The following is a 13,725-nucleotide window of genomic DNA, read 5'->3' as shown; positions in this document are numbered from 1 at the left end:
AGTAGCAAGCATTAGAATATGTCATGTCTTGTCATTTGTCATTAGGTATTGATTTGTCCACTCTTGTAGGTCATTACCTCACACCCTCTTCCCATATCAGAAAAAGAGGGAAAGGAAGAATTACTCCCTCTCAACCCTCACCTCGGTGACTTTCTGAATCTGCAATCCTCGCCCACTGCCACTTCCACTGATACTTCTCACGATTCCACGACTGCTCATGATACTCCCCATCCCCATCCCCATTCCTGAAAAGGGGAATCCAGCCTCCAACATGCCTGGATCTCTCTCTTCCCCACCTGCACCTCCAGCTGCAAACAATCCCACCTCACTCCCCGTTCTCGACTCCGTGGTTCTCACGCGGGGCAAACTACTAATCACAGTCGTCTGTGCGGACCCCCCATCCCAGACGCTCCCATCCCAAATCCCAGCCCCAGCCCCAACTACAACTTCCCCAGGACTTCGACTGCGACTCCTACTCCGGTTCCCAGTCCGGCTACAACTCGACCTCCGACTTCTCGACACCGACACCTCCCTCGAAACAATCCCACTCCCAAACAATAACCCACTCTCCAACCCCACTGCCACCCCCATTCCCCTGGCAACCTCATCCAACGACGCATCCGCCAGATCCCGACTCTGCTTTCTCTTTCTCTCCCTATCCATCCCTTTCTCCCCCGATCCTGAACCAGTCTTGGTCTTGCGTAACTGGAATGAATGCGGCGATGTACTCGAATCAGGAGAGTTATTATTACGGTGTTGATTATAAGATGATGTGAGGGTTGATGCGAAGGCGTGGAAGAAGGGTCCGTAGGTCGGTATGCAGGTGATGATTACTCCGAGGGAGATTTCCACGTCGGACCAGATGACGATTGGTTGGCTGTCTGTGTAGGTTTTGAGGTTTTTGATGGTGAAGATTCGAATGATTTGGATTATGGTGATGAAGAACCCGAGGGCGAAGACGCCGATTAGGACGATCTGGTTGTGGGGAGAGGGGTTAGTTGGGGTTGGTTGGGGTATGGGGAGGGATGGGGCCGACCTTTTGGCGGAGGCGTAGTTGTAGAGTGCAGAGGACGGGGAGGGGAAGGGCGATGATGATGATGTCGAAGCCGAGGCTGGTTCCTGGGGTTGTGAGATGGGTTTGTGGTGGTCAGGGATGGGGATGAATGTACCTGCGAGAGCTGAGATTGTCAGTCTATATGTTACTGGGTGAAGTGATGGGGATGTACCATAATAAGAGGCAACAGTGTTGATACACGTGCCGGGAAGGGTCATGTCCCATTGCCGAGAGACCTATTATAGATATTAGCTCCACTTGTACGAAGTATGCTGTAGATAAACGCACCGGATCACACGCAAAACACAACAGAAACGTAAAGATTAATTGGTTGCACACCACTGCCACGATGGCCACGATAATCGTCGCCCGGTAGGCCGACACGAACCCTCCGATGCGGAGGTACGACGATAGCAGGGAGACTTTGAAGCCGAGCAGCGCGAGAGTGTAAATGGGGCCGCCGGCGTATTGGATCTATGCGACTTAGTACACAGCCACATAGACCAATGGGGTATTGCATGATACCTTGCTGAACATGACGACGTTCTCATCTGGAAAGTACGCTGCATCTAGTCCGAGGCCCCATCTCGTTTCTGCACCATCATCAGTATTGATATCGCAAGGTCTGGCATGAGGGAACGCACGCGCAACAGCCACTGCGCCATATGCCATAGCCAACACGGCACTCCATAGTGCCGCGAAATCATCCACCCAGGCAGACCGTTTTGTATGAATGCGGATGTACAATCTCAAGGCCACAGCCAGACAGGCCGCGATGGAAAATGTCAGGCAGATGGCAATGACGCGGGGCACATGGCTGTGCGGATCGGGCACGGTCAGGTTATGGACCCAGCCCATGGCGGCGCATTGCTGAGGATGGTCGGAACAGACCAGGCTGAGCTGCACGGTGGTTATAAGTAAAGTGAAGAACGAAAACGTCACCTACACTCAACCCCCCTGCAGCAAACAAGACAAAAAACGAAAGAGGAAGAAGGAAAGACAGAACGTGCTTACCGCTACACAAATACCCTAGCTAGCTACCCTCCCTGCTGTAGGATGATGTGTCGAACCAGACTCGATGGAGGATGACAACTTGTCGGGGCCGAGAAGCAGGCCTGGTTCATGGATCGGGAGAGGCTAAAGAAAGTTTGGTAGTGGCCTCGTTGCTTCTTCGCAGATGGCTCAGGAGTCAGGAGAGAACGCACTGCATGGCTCGTGATGAACGAGCATGTGCCTGCAGGTGCCTGCAGCGACGCCATCATCCGATTTGCTTCTATGCCATTGTTATGCCTCTAGTGCTGTCGGTCTCTGCAGTAGTTCGTTCCAAGAGTTGCCCTAGTGCCTGGTCTGGCACCGTATTGACCGACTGGTGTCCTCCTCCTTATCACCTTGTCAGCAGAGATTTCGTGCAACTAGCCAAACCCAGACTCGGACTGGTGTCAGGAGCAGATCTATCTCCGAGCAAAGCCATGATGCCATGATGCCATGATGCCATCGCATCGCATCTGATCCCAGCATGCCGGTCCATGCTTAACCTTCCGAGTAACCATCCCCGCACCATCCACGGTTTCCCCCGCCTGGTGATTCATATCCCGATCGCTGCGAGGCGGGTCAACGAATCAGATTGGCTGGAGACGAATTGGGCAGCTGGTATAGTAGTCGGTGTAGCCCGAGGGGCCCGCCAGGATCGGGCCCTGGTCTAGTGGCAGCGCCGATCCCCATCAACAAAGCAGAGGAACCACGGGTGAGCCGGAGATCGAGGACAGGTTATTTTGGGGTTTCGGGGTGCTGGTCGGGGACTCAAATTGCCCCGTGCAGAGTGGTTCAGGTGGGTACCAGGGGATTTGTCAGGATGGTCATCCACAGGTAATAATCGGTGGTTCTTGTTTGCTTCTGCCACTCTCGTCATCTGTCGCTGGGTGAACACGATGGGAAGATCGAGGATCCCGGCTAGTGCCATGATTAGGGAGATGAGCAGTTGAGAGTGATGTCTAGATGTCTTTGGGAGGATGATGGCAGGGAGGGATGGGAGGGGAGGTGGGAGGGGAAAAGTCGGTGCAATCTCCGCCCTTTCGGTAACCGGTAACTACTGTTTATTCTTCACGAGGAAGGAGCACCTGACAGACAGGCCGGACCCGCCGCTTAAGATTGCGGGCAGACACCATTCGCTCCCACCACCACTAGTAGTAGTAAGTACTAGTACTGCTCTGCAGCTACTAACTGACAAAATTACATAGTAAATAAAATAATTCTATCTAGGTGACGAAGCTAATTACAGAACCACTCACTCTACTTACATGTCTCTCATACCCGACACAATCGCCCATCCGCAAACACCGTCCACTCGTCCGATCCCACCGCCGTCTGCGCATAGAATATGTCATTGGGATCGTATTTCGCCTTGATCTGGCGTAATCGCGGGTAATTCACCCCGTAAAAAGCCCGCTGAAAGTTGGGTTGTCGGAAGTCGCCCTGCACAGATCAGCACTGCCTACATTTCTATACCCATCCCCATCAGATGCAGGAACTCACCTCGTTCATGTACGCTCCCGAGTTCGGCGCCAACCTCTCCAGCAAGGGCAGATACTCATAGGTCATCTTGTACTGCTCCACCAGCATGGCCTGTCGGTCATCCCACTTCCACGGCGTCGTGAGCGTCGTGTCGATCAGCGCATCCCGCCACGCCGGCAGCACCGCGTTATATACATCCCCGACCAGCGCCTTCGACACGTTCAATCCCACTCCGATAAACGTCGCCCCGTCCTCGGTGATTTGCCGATATGCCTGGGTCAGTGCCGTGTTGTTGTTCTGCACCACCGACCGCGGAATCAGCCATCCGCCGTACTGCGCTTCACCCACTGGGATATCCGGCATCATGCCGTCGAATTCGCTCAGGTAGGTTGGGAACTGCGCCGAGTAGAATGTGTAGGCGATGCCCATTTTCTCCAGCCCGTCCCGGAAGGGCTGCACCAGTGCTTCCAGCTCCTGCACGGGGATCCCAGGCCCAGTGAGTGGAGATATATAGAAGCTCGTGTTGGTGAAAAACCAGATGCTCATGGCGCCGACATCGACGATCGAGGGCAGGATGGAGTGGTAGAGGGCGACGGCCTCGTAGAAGGTATCCTGGGAGATATTGGCGTTGGTGAAGGTGAGATTCAGCCCCGAGGTGGGCGTGCTCGTGTGTAACTTGGAGGTCATGGACCAAACAACGCCGTAGGTGCCGCCGCCGCCACCGCTCAGCGCCCAGTACAGATCCCGATACTTATTGTCGCGCGTCGCGGTGATGAAGTTTCCCTTGCCGTCGATGACCTCCCATTCGAGGACCTGATCGGCCGCGAGGCCATATCGCGACGCGAGGGCCGAGTGCCCGCCGCCCTGGCTGTAACCCCCGGCGATCCCCACGGTCGGACACTCGCCCCCAACCACCTGGAAGCCGTGCGCATCGGCCGCCTCGTAGGCCTCCATGCCCTGCACCCCCGCCCCCAGCTTGATGGCTTTGCCCGTGTAGTGAGCATCATGGTAGTCCCGGATATCAATGTCCTTCAGGTGGTGGGTCCAGATGCCCAGGGCACCGGCACCGGTGGACTTGCCGTTGTAATCGTGGCCAGTGTTGCGGACGACAACGCGGAGATTGTGTTTGGTCGCAAATGCGAGGGCTTGGGAGATATGGGTAGGCCGGCTCACATTGACGGCGTAGGCGATGTAATTGCCCATCAGACAGGGCTGGGCGATGGGGTGGAAGGGGTCACAAGACCCGTTGGCGAACCAGGGGGCCATGATGGACGAGGACGATTCATAACTTGACTCGGTTAGCTCTGCTGTTTACTTTTTCAACACCAGGTGACGAGTCAGTGGCGGCACTCACTGGATCTCCGGCTCCGTCCATTGATCCCGGAGGTAGTCACACTCGTCCTCCCGGTAGAAGGGCGCATGGCAGGGCTTGCCCAGGGGAACGGTCGGGATCAACCGGCCATCCAGGGATTTGTTGAAGCTGGCCCATTCGGCCAGCGATGGCCAACACGCCTCGCCGGGAAAGCAACGGCAGGAGGTGCAGCGCCTGTAGATTGGGACGGCCGCATTCCCCAGGGCCAACAGGGAGACGAGACTGGTCCAGAGAAGGAGGCCGTGCAAAAACATGGTGGACAGGATGTGGATGAGGAGAAGCCAGATGGAAGGGACTGGAATGCCAGGCGATTATAAACGACCAGCCATCGCGGCAGCGTGGCAGGGGCCAGGAATGGCTGGTGACGCTAACCCAGGGGAAAATGCCCGACCAGCAGCATCGAACAACCGTCGAGCATGTTCCTCGAGGCCATAGTCTGTCTCCTATGCAAGCGGATCCCGAAGTTAGCGGGGGGGGGGGGGGGGGGGGTAACAAGGCTAAGAGTCTGGGAGTGAGACTAAGAGAGGAGAGACGCGACTACCGACTAGCGGGTGAAGCAACACGCTGCCACCCCGTCGCTAGTCTGGCTGGCTTAGGGCTCGACCATCGCAGGGCGTGTTTCTCCCACCACCACCACCATCACCTACCTACCTACCTGGACTTGATCGATGCCATCGAGATGCATATCCCCTCCATGCACCATGCAGCTCGACCGACGGCGCCGTGTGGTTTCCCCTCGTGCCCCTTTCCTCTGCTCTAGCGCATCCGACCGTCCCGCGCTGGTCGTATCCTCATCTTAATAAAGGAACACTGCAGCCACTGCAGCCAGATTGCAGTCAGCAAGTTATGTGGTGGACTCGACTGCAGGCAGGGATTCGCGCACCACGCTGACCACTAACTAACTTTCAGTTCACCGTTCAGAGTGGTCCGCTGGTCGTTCTCAGAAGGACTGGTGGTCCACTGGCAGCCGGACGTCTCCTCCGAGCAAATCATGAAGCGCGTGGCCTCCACGAAGAGCCCGGTCGGTGGCTAGCTTGCAACTCTCGGCGTTGTGATGCGACCGCAAGCAAGGGATGCCAGCATATGCTGAAGTGCAACCGCCCGGCTCAGCCAAGTCGAAGAGATAAGGCCATTAGAGACTCCTGCGATGACCTGATAGAAGGCCTGATAGAAAGTCGTCGGGTTTTAGACATCCTGGCCAACAAGCGTCGGGATTAGGGCACGCCATAAGACAGGTCAGTTCCTTGGTCAAACATGACTCGAGTTGGCTGATCGCGATCGGGGCGTTCCTGGCGGATCGGGGCGATCGCGCCATCCCGTTATAGTGCCCTGCCTTATATGCCATGGATAACACAGACCATATCGTGCGTTATCCAAATATCCAAAATGCGATGCCCATCCCTTAATGGTACTCGATGACGCTTCCGTATACATGCATCTAATATGTATTTACAACTTGGCCTCCCCCCCAACCAGTCTCTGCCAGTCTCGCTCGCCAAATTCAATGTATCCCCCTTCCCCTGGAGGCAGCCAGTACAACCGGTCATTTTGTCCTTCCACCGCCTTGGTCCCTAACTTGGCCGGTTCGACTCCCTCGTCGCGCAGCGGTACCTTGTTCTGCTTGTGGTTGTGGATATGCGCTGAGTTCTGTACCAGGCGCAGGAACACTGGCACCGCATATCGCGGCAGTTGCGCCCTCGCGAATCTCGCCAGACCCTTCCAATCAAACCCGCCAGGACTTTGCGCCTCGGGGCTGAGCTGCAAAGCCGCGCAGCCGGCGCGCCCTTCGTGGTTGGGGACTAGCACGCCGTAGACGTTGGCTTCCTGGATGCCGGGATACTGCCCCAGCACCTGGGCCACTTCGGCCGTCGATCTACACCCGTCAGGTTAGCACTTGGCATAATGATCATCACCCGAAACAGGGATCATACACGTTCTCGCTCTTCCACCGAAAGGTATCGCCCAGCCGATCGAGGAAGTACCATCGACCATCCGAGTCCCGTCGCAGCGCATCGCCCGACCGGTACCACAAATCCCCCTTTTGCAGCACGTCCTGCATGAATTTCTTCTGCGTGGCCTGTTCATTCCGCCAGTACCCCTGGAAAGCCTTTTTGTCCGGCACGCGCACCAACATCTCCCCACCCTCTTCATACGCGGCCCGCTTGGCCAGTCCCGTCTTCGGATCGCGAACCGCATCCTCGGTGGTCGGATCAATCACCACCGGCACGTACGTATTGCGCAACGCCAACCGGAGCAGCAGCCCATGGTGTCCCACACACCCCGCGGTAAACGGCCCCCGATTGGCATTGAATAGTACGAAGATGCCCTCGGTGCTATTGAAGAACTCGCCGACTTCCGCCACCCCGAACCGCTCCCGGAACCGCTCCCACACGTCCGGCCGCAGCCCATTTCCGTACATCATGCGCACCCGATGCTGGCGATCCAGCGGCGAGGGTGGCGCCGCCAACAAGTACCGGACCACTTCACCCACATAGACAAACACGGTGGCTTTCGAATCACGGATATCGCGCCAGAAGCCGCGGACGCTGAACCGGGGTGCAATTGCAATGCTCGTGCCGCCGAGGAGGTTGCCCATCAGCGTAATGGCTGAGGTGCCATGGTAGAGCGGCATGGCGCCGTACCAGCGGTCCCCGTTGGGGCCGTCCGTGTTGTTCGTGCTGCTGCCCCGGACCCTCAGAACAGTGTACATCCGGGATGTCGTGAAAGCACAGCCTTTGGGGAGGCCGGTGGTCCCGGATGTGTAGAGAAGGATGGCCGGAGAGGACGGGGGCACGTTGTGGGCGAGCCGGCCATCCTCAGGGATGGAGGCGGGCAAGGCCAGCAGCTGGTTGGTGAGGGTGTCATTCACGGTGACCAGTTCCATGCCCAGTTCTTTCTCGAGGGTGGGCCTCCGCTCCTCCACCCGAGCGATGCATTCGGGGTCCGGGTCAACCAGGACCAGCTTGGCTCCGCTGATGGTGAGACAGTGCACCAAGGCATCACCGGCGAGAGAATAGTTGATGGCGGCAGGGGCACAGCCGATGCTCCAGAGACCCAGCCAGGCAAAAATAAACTCGACGCCGTTCTGCAAATAGAAGGCGACGAGGTCGCCTTTCTGCACGCCGCGGGAGCGGAAGAAATGGCCGTACCGCGCCGCAGCCGTCAGGGTCTCACGGTAGGTGCAAGAGCGTTCCCGGGTCCAGAGACAGTCCATGTCGGGGTATTTGGCCGCCGTCGCCGTGAACGCGAGCCACGGACTCAGCTGGCCCTGGGCGGCGGCCTTTTCCGTCTCGCGGAGGGCGCGCCGGGTGGCGCGGAGACTGGCGACATCGCGGGTGAGGTGAAACTTGGCGTCCAGATAGGCCGCTAGAGCAACGGCACCAGCAGTCGCTGCAAACGGTCAGTATGCGCTGTGATTTCAAACCGGGCTGGGGGGGGGGGATCACCTAAGGCCATGGTCGGCAGTGTTGAGCGCAAAAGCGTTGGGGAGGAAAGGCGCAGCGGCAATGGAGGCGGAAGATTTCAGGGAGGGTTTGGGCCTGGGAGAACTGGGGCTCTGGGAGGCGGATTGCCGACGACCCTCGGTTCAGCAGTCCTCCGCATTCAGCAGTGATGATCTGCTTCAAAAACAAATCAAGCGACTTCCAATAGCTTCCTGCGGGGTCGCCCCAGGTTGCAACCTCGGCTTGAATTCAACCACTGGCGGCATACTTCTTTTTTTCTGGAACGGGTGGGTCACGGAGATCCTCCACGACCCAACATTCAACTCAACCGACTCACACCCGCCCTACAGTAGTCTGCAGAACCTCCCCGTCGCCAAACACGTGTATCCATGCGGGTCCGTCGATCTACTCAAGGCGTGGTGACCTGTCAACCTGGGTGGCGGTTGGTCGGTGAGTCGGGATGCAAGGGGGAGGACGATACTGAGTATGGCTACAGAATGACCGCCAGAAGTCGGATCCATTCGCGGAACTACCACCTGCAGAGGGGTCTATCCTGCAAAGTCGCGAAACTCGCGGCCGGGCACCAATCGCTCATGCACCCCCGGTTCGCCAGTCCGATCGGTCTTCCACGCCCATGCCTCGTCTTTCTCCGGGCCGTTCGAAACCCCGTGCAACACGTTGACCACGTACTTGCCGATCGTCGGGAGGAACTTGTAGCAGTGGAAGGATCCCCCTACTGCGAAGTATAGGTGGGACAGCCGGCTGTCGGGATGGCGCGTGATGAGCGGATGTTGACTGGGCGAGATGGCATCCCAGCACAGGCGCCAGTAGTCCGGCTGGTGATGATTGTCCAAAATCTCCGGCAGACGCGGTCGGATGGCTCGGAGATGGTCGTCCTGCACCTCTTGGGGGACATGGGCTTGATCCGGCAGCGGGACGGAGATTTCATGACCTGAGACAGTGCGGATGGTGTTGGTGAACGAGGTGGCATTTGTGAATTTGAGGATCCCTTCGGCCGTGGGAGGAATCACCTCCCCTGGTATTGTTAGCCTGGCTCCCTGCTCGGCGTTCACAACAATTACCCACCTTGTCCCCCGTAGACCAGCACTGGCAGCTGTGAATAACGGGTTTTCTCCTCTGGCGAGAGCTGAAAGTGAGAGACAGTCACCCCGGCGGCCGACATCTGACGCTCCACCCGGTCTGCCTCGGGTAGATCCCACTCATCTTCCACAGATGACATGAGTTGACTCGTCCATGCCCCGGTCGCCAATATGATCTTCCTTGCGCGGTAGATGGTTCCATCGGCTGTCTTGACACCCTGAGCCCCCTGTTCATCGCACACGATCCGACGCGCCTCTCCGACTTCATACCGGACTCCTAGGCGGATGGCCTCTTTGGCCATCAGCTGCAAGGCCTTCCCTGCGTCCGCCCACCCGGCGGAAGAGTTATAGTAGTACGATCCGAACGGAGAGCAGTCAGTCCGCTCGAGGAGACCTCCCCAGGCCCGACGGACCTCGTCCTCAGTCATATCGATCAGGACGTCGCCGCGACCACAGTCACGGAAGTTCTTCCTGATCAAGGCAGGGACATCGCTGTCCTTTTCATCCATGGAGATCCATCCAGACGGGTGGTATACCCCAGAATCGCGAAAGAACGGCAGCGATTTCCAGGCGTCGATGGCCTCAAAACCGAGCGCGACGTATAGTGGGTTGGTGTAGTCCGCCCGGATGATCTTGTTGATGTCGGTGGAGGCTGCGGGGGTGGACGGGGGAGGGGCACGATCCAACAAGACAATATGCAGCGGCGGTCGGTCAAGGCGTTGAGCAAGGTGATAGGCAGTGCTGACGCCGAAAATTCCGGCACCGACGATAAGGAAGTCCGGGAGGTCATCCATGGCGGGCGTGGGGTGGGGGATGGCGAGGTGCCGGGAAGTGAGAAGTGAATGTTGAGCAGGTGAGGGGGGAGTGGATGGAAGGGCCGCTGGGAGGGGCATTCACCGGGTGGCTAGACTCCCGGTCGATGGTTGGTGCTCAGGCAATTAACACCAGTCCATCACGCGCCCGCTTCAGCTGTTATCGCGGATTCCCTGATGCGGGCTGAAGCCATGATGGCATAAGCATGAGGAGTGCCCCTCCTTGGCTCCTGATCACAGCATCCCTTCTTCTCTTCTTTTCTCCCGGCACTCTCCCCAGCATCATCCCATCGGCTCGTGCAGCAAAACCGCCTTGCACAGTGAACAGGTACCAGCCCATGCATGCCATGTTACTGTCCTTTGCTTCTTGTGCCCTTTCCTTCACAACTTCTTGCCCCCCCACAGATGCTCCGGAGCCCTTCACTGCTCCCTTGCAACGTACATCTTGACCGCGCTGCTCTCTTCTCTTCCTCCTCCGCTTCCTCTTATCCCTTTTCCTTTCTCCCGATCCCCGATGAATCTCATCTTACTTCCCGCGATCATGGCCTCCTCCCCTCTGCCCCAGTTGACTGACATTCTGAAGATATACCCTGCGGCCGATCATCACTGCTTCGGCAACTCCAACTACTACAACCGTCGCTGCAACAACTTGACAAGCCACCACAACCGGCAGGAAGCTCTCTGGCTCCTCGAACAGGGCACCCGCCAGCTCGCAGCCACCTCACTTGCATCCTTGGACAACATCCTCAACCAGCTCGCCCCTCTCCTCCTCTGTTCCCACCAGCACCGAGACCAGGCTGCGCGCTTGGTGGCCCAGTGGAAGGAGAAACTGCAGCGATACATAGACGGACGCTCGGCGGCAGCAGCACCTGCCACAATGAACAACCGAGTGCTCCACATCCCTGGGAACAGCGTTCTTACCACCGGCGGTGGCTTGGCTTTTTCGAACTTAACCACAACTCACGGTTCTGCTTCTTCATCTATGCTCGTCCTTCCACATGGCATGGTCGAGACGGGGCCCAGTCCGATCTACGGCCACCGTCAGGGACCTAGGGTGGAGATGAGTCGCCCCACGGTTAATGCAACTTCGGCTTCTGCAACGGCGACCTCTGCCAGGGCTGCATCCTCCCATGCTCACCCGCACAACGTCCACCCGCAGAACGACCACCCCCATAACGCCCACGCCCATCATCCCCACCCTCGCATGTCGTCCATCCACCCCGTCAGCGCCACCTTAATGACACCCGCTCAAGTTTATCCCCAGCAACCCGGCCCCCAGAGCGGGAGCGGATCCACCATGGTCAACTGCCCTGTGCCCAAACCCCCGGCAAAGCGCTCCGTCAAACCGCGGCCCGTGGACGGCGACTGCGGGATCTGTCTCTTGCCGTATTTTGATGAGAGTATCAAATACGATTCCTCCGAGGACGAAGAGATGGAAGACGCTGACGACGAGGAAGAGGCGTGGGAAGAAATGGATGGTAGGTTCTCTTCTCCCGACAGGTATACGATATAGTTGCTAATAAGACGGTGCAGGAGATGCCGAGTTATCCGGGCCCGACTACGATCATGAGCTGCTGGTGTGGTGTCGGGCGTTCTGCGGGACCAACTACCACCGGGCCTGCATGGAAAAGTGGATTGAGACTTTCGAGGTCCACGAGCCGACATGCCCAACCTGTCGGAACTATTGGATTTACTAGGGGGGTTCCATGACGGAAGTTGATGTTTCTCCGTGACGAAAGATCTGGGAAGGCGGGAGTTATGGCGTTCTGGCCGGGATATGAATCATGGGTTACTCAAGAGATACGATATGTTTTCCTAATGCAGCTAACGATATGTACAGCATGCGCTAATATATGCAACCTCTCTGCTTAAAGTCTGGCGGTTGGTTTGTCGCTAGCCTGGTTGTTCAACCAGCCCTGGATAGTCTCGACTAACCCATCAATCTCCTCGACAGTGTTGCCCGCATGCAGACAGATGCGCACGCGTTCCTGGCCGGCCGGGACGGTGGGCGACATGATGGCGTGGACGAGAAAGCCTTTGCGCTGACAAACGGTAGCCAGCTGGCGTGGCAGCGGACTGCGCAGGGAGAAGATCGGAGAGCGGGGGAAATGGTCGACCTCGAAAAGAGCGGGATCCCAAGACGCCAACTCCCCAAGACGAGTATGCAAGTATTGCACGAGGTGTTGTAGGTTCCGTTGAAGCTATGCACGTCAGCAGTATTCCCCCTATCCCCGGACAAGAACCCTACCTCTTCCGTCTCCCCCTCCGCCAGCATCTCATAAGCCGTCCGAATCAGCGCCAGGAACGGGAACCCAAGAGCCGTGGTGTAGATCAGACTCCGAGCATAATTGATAAGATACTGTTTCGTCACCTCATCACACAAAACAATAGCTTCATAAACCAGTTAGCCAACCCAATCCCCTCCCCAAACAACAAAAAAGGAATGGAAAGAAAGAAACTCACCCCCATGCGCCCCCAACGCCTTCCCAAACGTATGCACCCTAATAAACATCCTCTCCTCCACGCCCACCTCCTGCACCACCCCGACCCCCCTAGCCCCAAAAACCCCCGTCGCATGCGCCTCATCCACAACAAAATACCCATTCCCATTCCTCCCCAACAACCGATCCACAACCTCCACCATCTCCCTAATCGGCGCAACATCCCCATCCATACTATACAGCGACTCAATCACCACAAACACATTCCTCTCCCCCTTCGCAATCCCCCATCCAACTCCATCTCCCGTCTCAGCACCTCTTCCAACCCCACCACAGAACTATGCTCAAACGCTACCCTCTTCCCCGCCCTCGATAACCTCATCCCCTCCCGTGAACTCGCATGCACGTACTCATCATAGAGAATCAGATCCCCGGGCTGAGGGATACAGGATAGAACGCCGACGTTGGCATCATACCCCGAGTTGAAGAGTAACCCCGTCGGGGCATTGTGGAAGTTCGCGATGAAAGATTCGAGGGATTCAGCGTAGGGAGAGTTCCCTGCTAAGAGCCGGGATCCGCCGCTGGAGAAGGGGTAGAGTGGGGGGGCCTGCGATAGATGGGTTGTGTAGCGGGTGCGGAATTCTGGGGACGTGGAGAGGGAGAGGAAGTCGTTGGAACTGAAGTCGATTGAGGTTGTGGGGGGATGGTGAGACGGCGGAGGGAGAGCTTTGTTGAGCGGTTGTGTAGGGCCGAGTGGAGGGAGGTGTGGAGGGTTTTGGATTTGGATTTGGATTTGGATTGGGGTTTAGAGGGGGGCATGCTGGGTGTGAGGGGGTGGGTGATTCACGAGTTATTGTGAATTATGGAGGCAATTGGTTAGGGAGAAGGATAAAGGAAGGTTGTATGCGCTGGATAAATGGGGCAGATGTCTCATCTTGGGCGAGGCGGGCCATTATCATCATATATAGGAAGGAAGGATAGGATGGATTTTC

General features: G+C 57.3%; 7 protein-coding genes across 7 annotated transcripts; 2 read left to right on the top strand and 5 right to left on the bottom strand.

Moving 5' to 3' along the window:
* Window positions 1-33: 33 nt before the first annotated feature.
* BO94DRAFT_152158 (putative integral membrane protein (Pth11)) lies at window positions 34-2,392 on the bottom strand. The gene is made up of 8 exons (XM_025605807.1): window positions 2,069-2,392; window positions 1,699-1,949; window positions 1,580-1,647; window positions 1,343-1,528; window positions 1,227-1,290; window positions 1,170-1,178; window positions 1,037-1,119; window positions 34-975 (listed from the first exon to the last, which is right to left on the bottom strand). The coding sequence occupies exons 2-8, from the start codon at window positions 1,910-1,912 to the stop codon at window positions 121-123; spliced, it is 1,479 nt and encodes a 492-aa protein (XP_025465499.1). The 5' UTR covers window positions 1,913-1,949; window positions 2,069-2,392; the 3' UTR covers window positions 34-120.
* BO94DRAFT_152099 (uncharacterized protein) lies at window positions 2,027-2,644 on the top strand. The gene has a single exon (XM_025605805.1). It carries the CDS (start codon window positions 2,140-2,142, stop codon window positions 2,533-2,535), a length of 396 nt encoding a protein of 131 aa, XP_025465498.1. The 5' UTR covers window positions 2,027-2,139; the 3' UTR covers window positions 2,536-2,644.
* Window positions 2,645-3,285: 641 nt separating this feature from the next.
* Window positions 3,286-5,401, bottom strand: BO94DRAFT_496446 (FAD-dependent oxidoreductase). Its single transcript, XM_025609292.1, has 3 exons — window positions 4,920-5,401; window positions 3,587-4,853; window positions 3,286-3,526 (listed from the first exon to the last, which is right to left on the bottom strand). The coding sequence occupies exons 1-3, from the start codon at window positions 5,189-5,191 to the stop codon at window positions 3,359-3,361; spliced, it is 1,707 nt and encodes a 568-aa protein (XP_025465497.1). The 5' UTR covers window positions 5,192-5,401; the 3' UTR covers window positions 3,286-3,358.
* A 921-nt stretch (window positions 5,402-6,322) lies between these two features.
* BO94DRAFT_151883 (putative very-long-chain acyl-CoA synthetase family protein (CefD1)) lies at window positions 6,323-8,660 on the bottom strand. Its single transcript, XM_025605804.1, has 3 exons — window positions 8,384-8,660; window positions 6,869-8,327; window positions 6,323-6,810 (listed from the first exon to the last, which is right to left on the bottom strand). The coding sequence occupies exons 1-3, from the start codon at window positions 8,391-8,393 to the stop codon at window positions 6,387-6,389; spliced, it is 1,893 nt and encodes a 630-aa protein (XP_025465496.1). The 5' UTR covers window positions 8,394-8,660; the 3' UTR covers window positions 6,323-6,386.
* Window positions 8,661-8,928: 268 nt separating this feature from the next.
* BO94DRAFT_548186 (NAD(P)/FAD-dependent oxidoreductase) lies at window positions 8,929-10,274 on the bottom strand (the record flags this gene model as incomplete). The annotated part of the gene is made up of 2 exons (XM_025613383.1): window positions 8,929-9,416; window positions 9,467-10,274. 2 exons carry the CDS (start codon window positions 10,272-10,274, stop codon window positions 8,929-8,931), a joined length of 1,296 nt encoding a protein of 431 aa, XP_025465495.1.
* A 559-nt stretch (window positions 10,275-10,833) lies between these two features.
* On the top strand, window positions 10,834-11,989 carry BO94DRAFT_470351 (uncharacterized protein; the record flags this gene model as incomplete). Its single annotated transcript, XM_025608326.1, has 2 exons — window positions 10,834-11,770; window positions 11,826-11,989. The coding sequence occupies 2 exons, from the start codon at window positions 10,834-10,836 to the stop codon at window positions 11,987-11,989; spliced, it is 1,101 nt and encodes a 366-aa protein (XP_025465494.1).
* Window positions 11,990-12,030: 41 nt separating this feature from the next.
* BO94DRAFT_602375 (aminotransferase class I/II-fold pyridoxal phosphate-dependent enzyme) lies at window positions 12,031-13,552 on the bottom strand (the record flags this gene model as incomplete). Its single annotated transcript, XM_025616424.1, has 5 exons — window positions 12,031-12,493; window positions 12,541-12,683; window positions 12,756-13,008; window positions 13,050-13,375; window positions 13,447-13,552. 5 exons carry the CDS (start codon window positions 13,550-13,552, stop codon window positions 12,161-12,163), a joined length of 1,161 nt encoding a protein of 386 aa, XP_025465493.1. The 3' UTR covers window positions 12,031-12,160.
* Between the last annotated feature and the right edge of the window lie 173 nt (window positions 13,553-13,725).

This window comes from Aspergillus sclerotioniger (genome assembly GCF_003184525.1).
Source record: "Aspergillus sclerotioniger CBS 115572 chromosome Unknown BO94scaffold_21, whole genome shotgun sequence".
NCBI lineage: Eukaryota > Fungi > Ascomycota > Eurotiomycetes > Eurotiales > Aspergillaceae > Aspergillus > Aspergillus sclerotioniger.
The sequence above is the reverse complement of the archived record's forward strand: the minus strand, read 5'-3'. Positions and strand labels throughout refer to the sequence as shown.

Coding starts and splice junctions, on each gene's coding strand:
- BO94DRAFT_152158 (XM_025605807.1), bottom strand. CDS start 1,912: ATGGGCTGGGTCCATAACCTGACCGTGCCCGATCCGCACAGCCATGTG. Junction 1,291..1,342: donor TGTGTTTTGCGTGTGATCCG/GTGCGTTTATCT, acceptor TATCTATAATAG/GTCTCTCGGCAATGGGACAT. Junction 976..1,036: donor AACTACGCCTCCGCCAAAAG/GTCGGCCCCATC, acceptor CCCCACAACCAG/ATCGTCCTAATCGGCGTCTT.
- BO94DRAFT_152099 (XM_025605805.1), top strand. CDS start 2,140: ATGACAACTTGTCGGGGCCGAGAAGCAGGCCTGGTTCATGGATCGGGA.
- BO94DRAFT_496446 (XM_025609292.1), bottom strand. CDS start 5,191: ATGTTTTTGCACGGCCTCCTTCTCTGGACCAGTCTCGTCTCCCTGTTG. Junction 4,854..4,919: donor TGGACGGAGCCGGAGATCCA/GTGAGTGCCGCC, acceptor AACCGAGTCAAG/TTATGAATCGTCCTCGTCCA. Junction 3,527..3,586: donor CGGGAGCGTACATGAACGAG/GTGAGTTCCTGC, acceptor TGATCTGTGCAG/GGCGACTTCCGACAACCCAA.
- BO94DRAFT_151883 (XM_025605804.1), bottom strand. Junction 6,811..6,868: donor CGGTGGAAGAGCGAGAACGT/GTATGATCCCTG, acceptor TGACGGGTGTAG/ATCGACGGCCGAAGTGGCCC.